Source organism: Eublepharis macularius, chromosome 14 (assembly GCF_028583425.1).
Source record: "Eublepharis macularius isolate TG4126 chromosome 14, MPM_Emac_v1.0, whole genome shotgun sequence".
NCBI classification, from domain to species: domain Eukaryota; kingdom Metazoa; phylum Chordata; class Lepidosauria; order Squamata; family Eublepharidae; genus Eublepharis; species Eublepharis macularius.
This window is the reverse complement of record NC_072803.1, coordinates 57,835,406-57,847,700: the sequence shown is the minus strand read 5'-3', so window position 1 is coordinate 57,847,700 and position 12,295 is coordinate 57,835,406. Positions and strand designations below refer to the sequence as shown.

Sequence of the window (12,295 nt, the reverse complement as noted above, 5' to 3'; positions counted from 1 at the left end):
GGCCCCCCGTCTCCTTCCCTTTGTGTACATAACCCTTGGGGAGGCCTGGCCTCTGTTCCCCCCCCCCAAGTCACATAACGCCACTCCAGCCAACCGGAATTCTCAACTGACTCCTTCTGCTGTCATTGATACTTCCTTGACTAATGCCAGACTCTCGCACTATCACCATTAGCGCCTATGCCCTCCTTTTGCCCTCTGGACAGTAGACACTGAAGCAAAAGGCTAGAGTTACTCTCCGTTGCAGCCCTAGCTGTATTGCTTCAGACGGAAGGAACTGTAACTCATGAGTTCTTTGAGCTTCCTGCTCTTTTTCTTGTTCTTTTAATTCAAGGATCTCTAGGTCTCTTTCCTTCTTCCTTTTAATTGCAAAATCTTTAGATCAACACGGCTACCCACCTGAAACTTTTTCGTTTTCTTTGTTTTTCTTGCCGTGCTAATTTAGCCGTCTCAATCAGACTTCTAATTGATCTGCCCCTGAAATTACCGCAGCCCCAGTCCTGTCACCTTCAACCTGTTCCCTTGCCTTTTTCGGAGGCATTCTGTAAAATTTTTACCTCACAAACTTATGGCAACTGTTTCAGAAAGTTATATTCAGCCACTTCAGTCTCTAAATAAAAGATCTTCTCTTGGCTGGTATGTGAATTTGAATGCATCTTCATACAACCTCTTCTCCCCAGTCCAGGCACACAGAAAACAAGCATGTCACGGGCAAGGCTAGGCTAGAACCCTTCTTCCAGAAATGCCAGTTTTCTACCTGTATGGATTTTTTTGTTGTTTGCATGGAGAAGCATTCCATTAAATGAGTCTCCACCTGTCATCTGAAGTGGTACAGGCCAGTCACAGGTTTATTGCCTCAATGGAAACTGAAAATAGTGCAGAAATGTTAGGATCGCACATGCTTTATCAGAGGGGGAAGAAGCAGTCAGGCTCTCTTCCATGGTGCCCAGCTCCAACCGAGAACTTCTTCCATCAGCAAGACCAGAAAGAGAAAAGGGAGCAGGTGGGCACTTCTCTGTCCCCTCCCCAAGGAGCACTTGCATGGAATTTTAATATCATTTGCACCCTTTTGAAAGTTGTGTTTATGTATGTATGTATGTATATTTTTTATCCTGAATTTCAGCCAAAATTGACTCCTATTGTGACTACCTCCCCCAGTGCAAATGATATTAAAATTCCATGCAAGTGCTCCTCGGGGAGAGGATGGAGAAGTGCCCGCCTGCTCCCTCTTCTCTTTCTGGTCTGGTTTTTTTTCTGGGTTATCAATTCCCAGCTATTCCCTCAGTGATGCTGTCGATGATATATAGAAATTGTGTGTTCCACTCAAAGGACCAGGAGATTGTGGGAAACAGACTGATAGTAGCTGGATATCATGTTCACTAGAAACACCAAGAAAAAAAACCAAACCAAAGCTACTAGTTAAGCAGCATTTTAGAATGCAGTGTGGCAAAGTTACTAAGAGGCTGTATTGTCGAAGGCTTTCACAGCTGGAGAACGATGGTTGTTGTGGATTTTCCGGGCTGTATAGCCGTGGTCTTGGCATTATAGTTCCTGACGTTTCGCCAGCAGCTGTGACTGGCATCTTCAGAGGTGTAGCACCAAAAGACAGAGATTTCTCAGTGTCACAGTGTGGAAAAGAAGTTGGCAGGTAATTTATATCTACTCAGGAAGGTGGGTTTGGGCTGCGTCATCCTGTAAGAGTTTCCCAGGGTGTGGAATGCTAATGGAGGGAGGCTTCTTACTAAGGAGGCTGTTCTGTGAATCAGGGTTTGAATCCCCCCCTTCACCTAGAGCTCACTGAATGGCCTTTGGCAAGTCACTTAGCCCCCAGTCCTGCCTCCAAAAGATGGGATTAAAGAATACCAAACTCTCTTACAAGGTGGCTGGAAGGATTATATACAAGGAACAGACCATAAATACAACAAATCTATCTACTTACAAGCTCATGTATGCGAAGGTGTTTACTGAAACCTTCCTTGGGAGTCTGCGTTCTCAGATTTCAGTAAAACAACTGTTCAAGAGAACTCAGTGCACTGTTTCAGGGGTGGGGAGGGTATTTATCTATTGTTCCTTCATTCTCTCCCAGAGGCTCAGCTCTTTCTCTGATTTGTTCTTTTGCCCACTGAAGAACCCACTCCACACTGCATCCTGTATCACAATACTCCGTAAATGGTAGATCAAGATGGGTAACCCCACCTAACCGGAAGTCCTCGATGGGTAGCTGTGTTAGTCTGTCTGTAGCAGTAGAAAAGAGCAAGAGTCCAGTAGCACCTATAAGACTAACAAAATTTGTGGTAGGGTATGAGCTTTCATGAGCCACAGCTCACTTCTTCAGGTACCTGAAGAAGTGAGCTGAAAAAGTGAGCCGTGACTCACAAACTTTCTTCAGTTTTACAAGCCACCCCCCAAAATTTAGAAGCCAGACTTATTTTTCAGCCTTCAGGGTTTTATATTTTGAAGACCTTACTTTTTTATTGCTACCACAAAACCTAATCCTAAACTCTTCACAGTTTCTTGACCTTTTAAAAGAGCATTAATAGGTCATGTTAAATCGCTTATGCTTTGTTTCAGCACTATCATTAGCTCTATATCAGCTTCTGCTTGTATTAAAATTTCTGTAATTCCTGTTGCAGTGTTTTTTAATGTTACGTTATATTAACCTATGCTGTGTAATCCGCCTTGAGTTTTCAGTGAGAAATGCAAACTATAAATAATGTAAATACATTCAAATAAAACATATAAATAAATGTGTAGTAATCCTGGCCGCCATCACAATAAAAAGTAGAGTTGCCAACTCTGAGTTGGAAAATTCCTGGCGATTGGGAGTAGAGCCAGGGGAGGGTAGGATTTGGGGTGGAATCTCAGCAGGGTATAATCTCAGCAGGGCATAATGCCATAGAGTCCACTCTCCAAGGAAGTCATTTTCTCCAAGGGAACTTATACCCAATATCTGGAGATTAGTTATAATTCTGGGAAATCTCCAGCCCCCACCTGGAGGCTGGCAACCCCGACAAAAAGCTATCCTCTATCCCTCACCTAAATAAGCTTTGTACTTTTACTGAGAATAATCAAGAGGCACTTACAGTAAATGACTGCTCAAAATAGTAGGCGTCTCAATGAAATTTCTAGGCACCATGGCGCCTGGGATTTATCCAGCCCTGAGTTATAATACATCAACCCTGCCACAGAAACAAAATGTGTTTGTCTAATAGACAATATCCTATTACACGTACACCTCCACAACTCAAGGCTGAATTGACAGTTGCCAAATTATCTTAGTAAGGCCAGAGAAGCTTAAATGTTCACTAGAACCTGCTTGAGAAGACTGCTCCCATGGCAGGTAACTTCTCTGTCTCAAAGCAGTTTTCCTCATGGGCAACCCAAGGCAGTGTTCTGAATAGATCAGAGTTCAGAAGTCCAACATCCAACCAGGAAAAACATACCTATAACATATTAGGGTTTGGACATCTTGGCCAACAGTTAAAGATGATGAGCCAGTGTTATAATACCCAACCAGTAAAATGGCAGTTCAATCAGGGAAGTTGGATTTGGCCCAGGGAGGCCCCAGTTGCTGACCCCTAGTTAGAAGAACTGAACAGGAATCCACGTAGACTGAGAGTGGAACTACAAGTGACAAAAGGCACAGGTTGGACACTTGTCAGCTTCCCTCAAGTTTTGATGGGAAATGTAGGCGTCCTAGTCTTGCAGCTTGGCTCTCCGACTGCTGTCCAACGGACTTTTCAAGTGTCACTTGTCCAACATTCCGCCAAGCTGCCTACATTTCCCATCAAAACTTGAGGGAAGCTGACAAGTGTCCAACCTGTGCCTTTTGTCACTTGTAGTTCCACTCCTAAGTTAGTGGAAAAGGTGGAAGGTCAAGATCAATGAAGAGTGCCCATGTGACATCACATCTGTGCACTAGCTCTGCACAGCAAAAGGCACAGATGAGGGCCCTGCGGCTTTCCCTGGAGGATTATTGAAGTGTAGGTTTGAGCATTTTCTGGAGGTAAAATCATTTTTAAAGGGGCATTTCAATGATGGGATTAAGAAAGTTTAGGATAAACTTAATGCAGAAGTGTATAAGGTAGCCCAAAATAAATGATGTTACAGTAGAAAAAGCCAAGGAGCCGCTATTGCAGCTATTTATTTTTACTCCACTACCACCACCTTTTGAGTAAGAAGGCCCTTACACCAAGCCGTATACTGTTAAAAACACTACCAGGTCTCCATCAGCCATATAGGGGAAGAAGTTCTCTTCAAGATGCAAGCCCCAAAGCCCAACGTACTAGCTGAACAGTTCTTTGGATTTCAGCTAGTATGATGTATTTTTAAGGAAGATTTAAATTTAGTAAGCATTGCTACCAACTCTCAAGTCCTCAATGCCAGCAAGTTACAAGCAAGTTTCAAAGAAAAACTCTTTTATGGCACACACGTGCGCGCGCACGCGCACGCGCATGCCCCATCCCTTAGAGATTCAGCAATGAACAGCTTTGCTCTTTCCAAGATGCCATTCAATATCTCAAAAGAAATTCAATCTCCAGTCTAAGGGCCCAATCCCCCAGCAAGCTGTCTGCACACAGAAATGAAAGACAGCTCTATGACAGCACATTCACTGCACAGGAGACATTCTGGTTGGATTGGATGTTAGAGCTTTTATAGCACACCACCCAACAATTCTCAGATGAAACAAATCCACTTAATTTGAATTACGTGAAGTTGAAAAAGCAGGCCAGCGTGGTACAGTGGATAAGGTGTCAAATTTGGACAAGGGAGAACAGAGTTCAAATCTCCTTTCCGCCTTAAGCTTCACAGGATGATCCTCACAAGGTCTCTCTCTCAGACTAACCTCTCTTACAGGGTTGTTGTGAGGAAGGGAGCCACATATTCTGTCCTGTTCTTTGGAGGAAGGACATCCTTGGTGGATGAAAATATATGAACAAACTAGCTGCCCCCATGGAGGTCTTTCCGGTGGTTTCCCCCCACAACCTTCATTTCATGTGAGACATTACAAAACGATTTGGCAACGATTTAAGGAAACTGATACAACACACAGTGTGGCAAAAGTCCAATTTGATGACAATATCTGAATCAGATCAAGATGGGTAGCCGTGTTAGTCTGTCTGTAGCAGTAGAAAAGAGCAAGAGTCCAGTAGCACCTATAAAACTAACAACATTTGTGGTTGGGAATGCGCTTTCATGTGTCACAGCTCACTTCTTCAGGAATCTGAAGAAGTGAGCTGTGACTCACGAAAGCTCAGACCTTACCACAAATTCTGTTAGTCTTATAAGTGCTACTGGACTCTTGCTCTTTTCTAATATCTAAATCAGAAATTCATCTATCAGAACCGCCGTTTAAAACTTCCCCTGCTACATAGAAAACACGCTTTTAAAAACATTTATGTTGTACCATGTGCCCCCTCTCCCAGTTTAAAATAACAGGTCATAATTTTACAGATTCTCACATCCTGGCATATAACAAGTAGAAGTTCCGAGGTTGTGGGTCTCAGAGCAAAAGCTGATCCGGACCCCAAAGCCTAAAAATGGACCAAAGAGAATCCCTGCCCTTAAAAACAGGTCCAAAATGAGTCGCAAACTTCCGTAGCCGCCCCATAATATAGAACGGATGGCTCGGGGATGTTTGAAAGGGCGACGCTTTGGCTCTCCACCCAGGTAGGCCCGCGATCCCCGGCCTCGATTAGAGGGGCTTACCGGCCTGCCTGCTGCTGCTGCGGCGGGTGGTGCTGGAGGAGGTGCTGGAGCTGCAGCAATTGCTGCTGGAACTGCTGCTGGTTGAACATGGCTAAGGAGCCCCGGGGAGCCGCACGGATCCGGAGACAAAAGCGCAGCCCGGTGCAAACGGCGGCGGATCCGGGGCGGCTTCAACGCAGCCCCGCAGCAGCTGCCTCGCACGGCTTCTGCTGCAGCCGCCACTGCCGCCGCCGCTCCGGCTGCAGGACTCCATTCATTCCTGCCGAAGCCGTCCGCTTTCCGCCTTGCCCCCGGGGTCAGCCCTGGCGATCACGAGATGCTCGAGGGGGCAGTGCGCGGAGGTGTCCCCACCCCTTCCACCTGCTGCAGGCGAATCTCTCACACACGCACACGCAACACACACACCCCTTCTGCACAGCCTTTTCTTTCCAAGCGGAGGGGCGCCCTTTCCCCTTGGGCAAATCACGACTTTCATAATTTACAAGAGTAGTTCCAGACGTGCGTGAGTCGATGGGCATTTTTTCCTCCCAAAACGAAGCGTGCCCTTCTTCTTTTCCAAAATCTGAGACTTTATTTTAAAGTTGCTATTCCTAAATAGTAACTCCTAAATTTGTTATTCCTAAATAACCATTCTTAAACTGTACAGCTCGGACTTCTTTTTAAATATACCCGTCAACATATAATAATAATGATAATGATGCTGATGGTAATAATAATGATAATAATATAACAACGTTCGATTTAGATCGACAGAACATGCAATAAAAACAGATACAACAGAGTATCATGGTAGCAGCAAATTTGGAAACTAGCATAAAGCTACTGGTTTTGAAAGGGAGGGAAATGAAAATGTATCTAAATAATCTCCTGCAAAATAAAGCCCCTGGTTTTGGAGAAGAGTATGTTAAAAAACAACAACCTTAGATTTGCTGTTTAGGAATTGCTATTTAGGAATAGGGGATGGTGAAGAAAGCTGACAGGAAGAAAATTGATTCATTTGAAGTGTGCTGGAGGAGGGTTTTGCAGATACGATGGATGGCCATATAAGCGGGTACTAGATCAAATCAAGCCTGAATTCTCCCTAGAAGCTATAATGCCAAATCTAAGGCTATCGTACTTTGGTCACATCATGAGAAGACGACTCTCAGGAAAAGTCAATAATGGTAGGAAAAGCAGAAGACAGTAGGAAAAGAGGAAGCCCTAAAATGAGATGGCTTGACTCAATCAAAGAAGCCACGTCCTCCAGTTTGCAGGATCTGAGCAAGTCTGTTAATGATAGGCCATTTTGGAGGTCTCTCATTCATAGAGTCGCCATAGGTCAGAGGCGACTTGATGGCACATTACGCACACATAGGTGCTACAACTGTTGATCATAGTGTATTTTTGCTCTGTGAATGTCCTAGCTGTTGATCATATTGTATTCACTTGCAGTATGTAAGCTGCCTTGGTTTTCAATGAGAAAGCTGCAATAACAACAACAATAATAACAGCAACAATTGTATTAGTATTAGTATTATTTACTATCTCTAAATATAAAGGGTAAGTATCGGGCCTTTTTTTCTTTTAAGTACACTTCCCCAGATCAGGACTTTTTACTTTAAATATAATTATTCCTAAATGTGCAGGTTTTTATAGGGAAAAAGCCCTGACTAAATTAATTTCCTAAATTTATAGTCTACTAGCAGATTCATGGTAGGTCCTCATGCATTGGATTGAGGAGGGAAATAGTCAACTCTGGGGTCCAAAGGTAATTAAACATAAAAGGTCCAATCTGTGACATTTCCAGGGCTTTTTTTCAGGGGGAACGCGGGGGAACGGAGTTCTGGAACCTCTTGAAAATGGTCACATGGCTGGTGGCCCCGCCCCCTGATCTCCAGACAGAGGGGAGTTTAGATTGATCGGCGCGGAGGGCAATCTCAACTCCCCTCTGTCTGGAGATCAGGGGGTGGGGCCACCAGCCATGTGACCATTTTCTCTGATGGCAACCCAATGAGTTCCACCACCACTTTTCCCAGAAAAAAAGCCCTGGACATTTCCATACATAGTTCAATTGTATATAGCATAAGAACTTTTCATTGACAATGAAGCCATATATGGTAACACAATCATCCTAGACATCCTAATTTAAATACAATATATAATATTCTTGTATTTGGTATGGGCCTAACGTGGTTGATCTGAATAACTGGATTAAAAAGGGTTCTGGATCCTAGTGGGATTTAGTCAGCCACAAAAAAGAATATGTAAATAAATTACTAGTAAAAGAGAGAAAAACTTCTCATTTAAATGCCTCCACTTTCACTTTTCACAATTAGGTTTCAAACCAGACATTAGAACACTGAGAATGGAGACAATTCTCAGATGGTGGCATTTGTGAATGCAAGAAAGGTTCTTTTAAAGAAAGAATAACGGGCAAAAGTATTGTCCTCTGACGTCAGTCCATGGGGTGATAGGATCATGTTCAGTCAATATAGCTACTCTTGTTTCTAGTGTCCCAGGAACGTATGGTTTTCTACTGGAAGCTAGAAAAGAAATTACCCCTGAGGATCCAGGAGATCTAACAGAATAGCTAATCTGGAACCAAGTTGTTTTAACAAATACTAACAAATAAATGCAGACCTTTGCATCTGTATCAGAAATCATGTCAACTATAATGACAAAAAAATGGAAAAATTTAGCTGTTTCAGATCATTAAATATAGACACATACATAAATACAAACATATATGGTATATTAATGCAGATGACCTCAGCTTTTCAGATTTGGAAATATTTCCAATAGAAATATTTTAATCCCATTAGTTTCAATAGAAAGTAACAAATCTGGGGAACTATCAAACAGTTTAAAATGTTTAATTTGGGTTTGATCATGCCCAAAATGCATACTTAAAAACAGGAAAAAGTTTCAGATGTAATTACGCAGGTTTCTGCTTTCATCAATACGGATTCATGGTCTCATTTGATCTTTAAAAAAAAACATTGGTTGCATCCAAACGGGAGGCCCCCCCACCCCCGCAAGCATCCACATGATATTGTCCTTTAATTGTCAACTTGCCTTGTTTCCCCCTGCTTTACTCTGATCTTTCCCAGTCATCAAACAAATAAGCAGTTTGGTGTAGTGGTTAAGAGCATGAGGACTCTGATCTGGAGAACCGGGTTCAATTCCTTACTCCTCTGCTTGAAGCTAGCTGGGTGACTTTGGGTCAGTCACAGCTCTCTCAGAGCTCTCTCAGCCCCACCCACCTCACAGGGTCATGAGGATAATGAGTGGGCGTTAAGTTGTCCCGAAGGGCGGTATATAAATTGAATGTTGTTGTTATTATTATTATTTGCCTTGTTCCGGTCATTACCACTGCGATCATATGATAATTTCCTCTGCGCCTTCCTTGCCCCAGCCCATCCATAGTAGCCGTTCCCCCCCAGTAATTGACATATTGCTATACAGGGGTCATTTTGTAGAAAAAGAGCTGGAGGGATTCATTAGCATAACTCATTAGCATATCTCCTTAGCATATGCTACACCCCTTGCCATCGCCGGAAGTGTGTCATTAGCATAACTGATTTGTATATGCCACACCCCCTGACATCACCTATCCTGGCTGTTTTGGACCCAATCCTGACCATTCAGGGCCGAAATTGGGCCCAAAATGGCAGAAAGGGGCTGAAAATGGCCAAAAGGGGCCCAAAATGGTCAGGATTTGGCCGCTGCTGAGTATGAGAGTGATCCACCACCCGTCAGAGAATCCAATCCAGGCTGAAACGGACCCAAAACGGCCGAGAGTCAGGTGGGCGGGGCCACCTGACATGTGACCTCTTTGGGGAACTGCCGGAACTGTGTTCCTGTGTGTTCCCCCTCGAAATGAGCCCTGTTGCTATAGCATACAACTATGTTGATTACTGATTTTAAGATACAAAAATATGCTCAATTACATATTTTAAAATCAAAGCTGGGAATCCAGAGGAACTAGTACATCATGGTAAAGTCATTGAACTGCAAGGACTTTTTTAAAAAAAGCCTTCCAGTGGCATGGGAGGAGGGTTTCAGGGGAAATGGGGACTAATGGAGGAAAATGCACACAAAACTCCCATATGAACTCCGTTACCAGGGCAAATGCCTCTGCATTGGCAGATAGGGTAGCGAAGATTGAGATTTACACAGGCTACACATGCTGTTTACATTCATTTTTCTAACTAACAACATATATACCTATCTCTAGTACACAGGCACAAGCATATAAATACACAGATTGTTTTTGCACTGGGCCAGTACTTTTGCACGTCTTGTTAGTAAGCTTCTTTGAACCCCTTTTGGTGAAGTTGGGGAATGCACAATATAAATATTTTGATAAATTTAAATAAATTAAGGGAGTGAGCCAGCCAAATAGGGGACAATTCAGCATGTGTTTCAAGTTCAACCACTCCCACTTAAATCAATGGAAATCAAATGTCCTTCATTTTGACCTGATTACACCCATACAATATACATATATAAATTTAGTTATTTAATGTTTGTCCTGCCTTTTCTGGAAGATTTAAGGTAGATTAGCGAATTCTTAAAGGCAGCAAAAACCAAAGGAGTTAGCCGTGTTAGTCGGTAGTTGCAAAATAGAAAAGAGTCCAGTAGCACCTTTAAGACTTACCAACTTTATTGTAGCATAAGCTTTCGAGAACCACAGATCTTTTCGTCAGATGCATCTGACGAAGAGAGCTCTGGTTCTTGAAAGCTTATGCTACAGTAAAGTTGGTAAGTCTTAAAGGTGTTACTGGACTCTTTACTATTCAGCAAAAACCAAGCGTCTCCATACTCATAAAAAGTAACCATCTCCTCCATCACAAAATCCCAACACACACCAGAAATCCTTATTTCCTTCTTCCTATTGTCCATTAGAAATTATGGTTTTGAGCCGTCCTTACACCATCCCCATTTTATCTATGCTTTCACCCAAACTAAAGTTAGGTATCAATACAGAAGAAAATAGCAGAAGAGGCAAGCAGAAGGAGAAAAAAAAAAGGTATATCCACGCAAATCTATCTGTCACAAACACACACTCACTAAAGCAGTCCTGACCATCAACTCACCCCCACCATGCAAACAAGAGTTCTGCATTATAACGACACTCAGTACACACACGGAGAGAACACAGCATTTCTTCCCTTTTGTGCCACAAGTAGACTCACGTTGCAAGCAAATGATATGTTTGTTGTTTGAACCAAAGCATTTCCATCATATTGCAAACAGCAACGCCACTTACAGCTGTTCAGCCCCTGGTTGATCTCTTATTTTTTACTCACTCACTCTGCTTGTCTGTTCAGCTCTGTCAGCCCCCAAACTGATTTAAAGGCGGGGAGGGGGAGATAAAGCAAAGCCAGACATGCTTCAGCTATATCTCCTCCGGTGTCCCTCAAGAACTGTGCTGTGTTTAGACATCTCATTAAACTGAACGTCCTCTCCATCTTTCCTAGTTATCGATCTCGCTTTAGGAGGATGCTTTTATTGCCCTTTGTGGCTGCCTCCTCCTCCTCCTCCTGATACCATTACTGTTAAAACCATGCAGCATTGATTATGTACATACATCTAATCAGGGCTTCAGAAGGGTGGGCTACCATCTGTTCAGGTCGAGGGCCAGCAGAACAGAAGAAATGGCTAAAGAGGGAGGGGGAGACCGTAGGGCAACCAGGGCTTTTTTTCAGCTGGAACGCGGTGGAACGCAGTTCCGGCACCTCTTGAAAATGGTCACATGGCTGGTGGCCCCGCCCCCGGATCTCCAGACAGAGGGGAGTTTAGCTTGCCCTCCGCACCGCTGCAGCTCTCCTCTGTCTAGAGATCCAGGGGCGGGGCAACCAGCCATGTGACCATTTTCGCCAAGGGTGATGTAAACTTTTTAAAACTCCCCCCTTGTTCCAGCTGACATAAAGTGATGTCATTGGCCCTGGGAGCATGCGTGCACTTTGCCCGCACACATGTGGTACCAGGGGCACCACCTCCCGCCAAGAGTTGCCCCCTGTGCTAGCAACCCACTGAGTTCCACCTCCTCTTTTCCCAGAAAAAATGCAACTAACTTTGCTTTTTAATGGTTCAGGGGAATCCTAAATACCTGCTGCAGATGGTACCTGTTTTACTAACACTAGAAGCTTCTGTTGCATAGGAAGATGTCAGACCCCCCCCCATTCATTTCTTTGAAGTCTTGGCCCTTGTAGGGCCGTTTCCTCATGGCTCCCCACTGCTCGTAACAACTCGCACGAGATTTGCACGACGTCATGTGACGTCGCGCAAATCTCGCGCGAGAAAACGCGATCTTCTGCGGTTTTTTCACGATATTCTGGGTTGTTACGAGCAGCAGGGAGCCGTGTGGAAACGGCCTAGGTATAGCACTAGGAAAAAGTGAGATCAGGTCTATGTTCTCATACATCTGGTGTGGCAGGATGGAGAATCACAACCATCTCCTCAAAGATGCAATGAATATTTGTTGGGATTTTACAAGTGTCATTCTCTTCTGTCATGAAAGAGTTAATCTGTTTGTGTTTAGTTAGAGGCAGCTAGTTAGCATAAGGCCAGTTAGATGTCCAGTTGTTCTTCCCGACAGAGTAAA

The 12,295-nt window shown here is 43.7% G+C and overlaps 1 protein-coding gene across 2 annotated transcripts in view; it reads right to left on the bottom strand.

Annotated features, from left to right (window-relative positions):
• CIZ1 (CDKN1A interacting zinc finger protein 1) overlaps nt 1–6,020 on the bottom strand; it is a 43,385-nt gene extending 37,365 nt beyond the window's left edge. For both annotated transcript variants that reach the window (XM_054997920.1, XM_054997921.1), the window contains exon 1: nt 5,707–6,020. In XM_054997920.1, the coding sequence (XP_054853895.1) occupies nt 5,707–5,795 (89 nt within the window). In that variant the 5' untranslated portion in view covers nt 5,796–6,020. The remainder of the gene's footprint in view (nt 1–5,706) is intronic.
• Between the last annotated feature and the right edge of the window lie 6,275 nt (nt 6,021–12,295).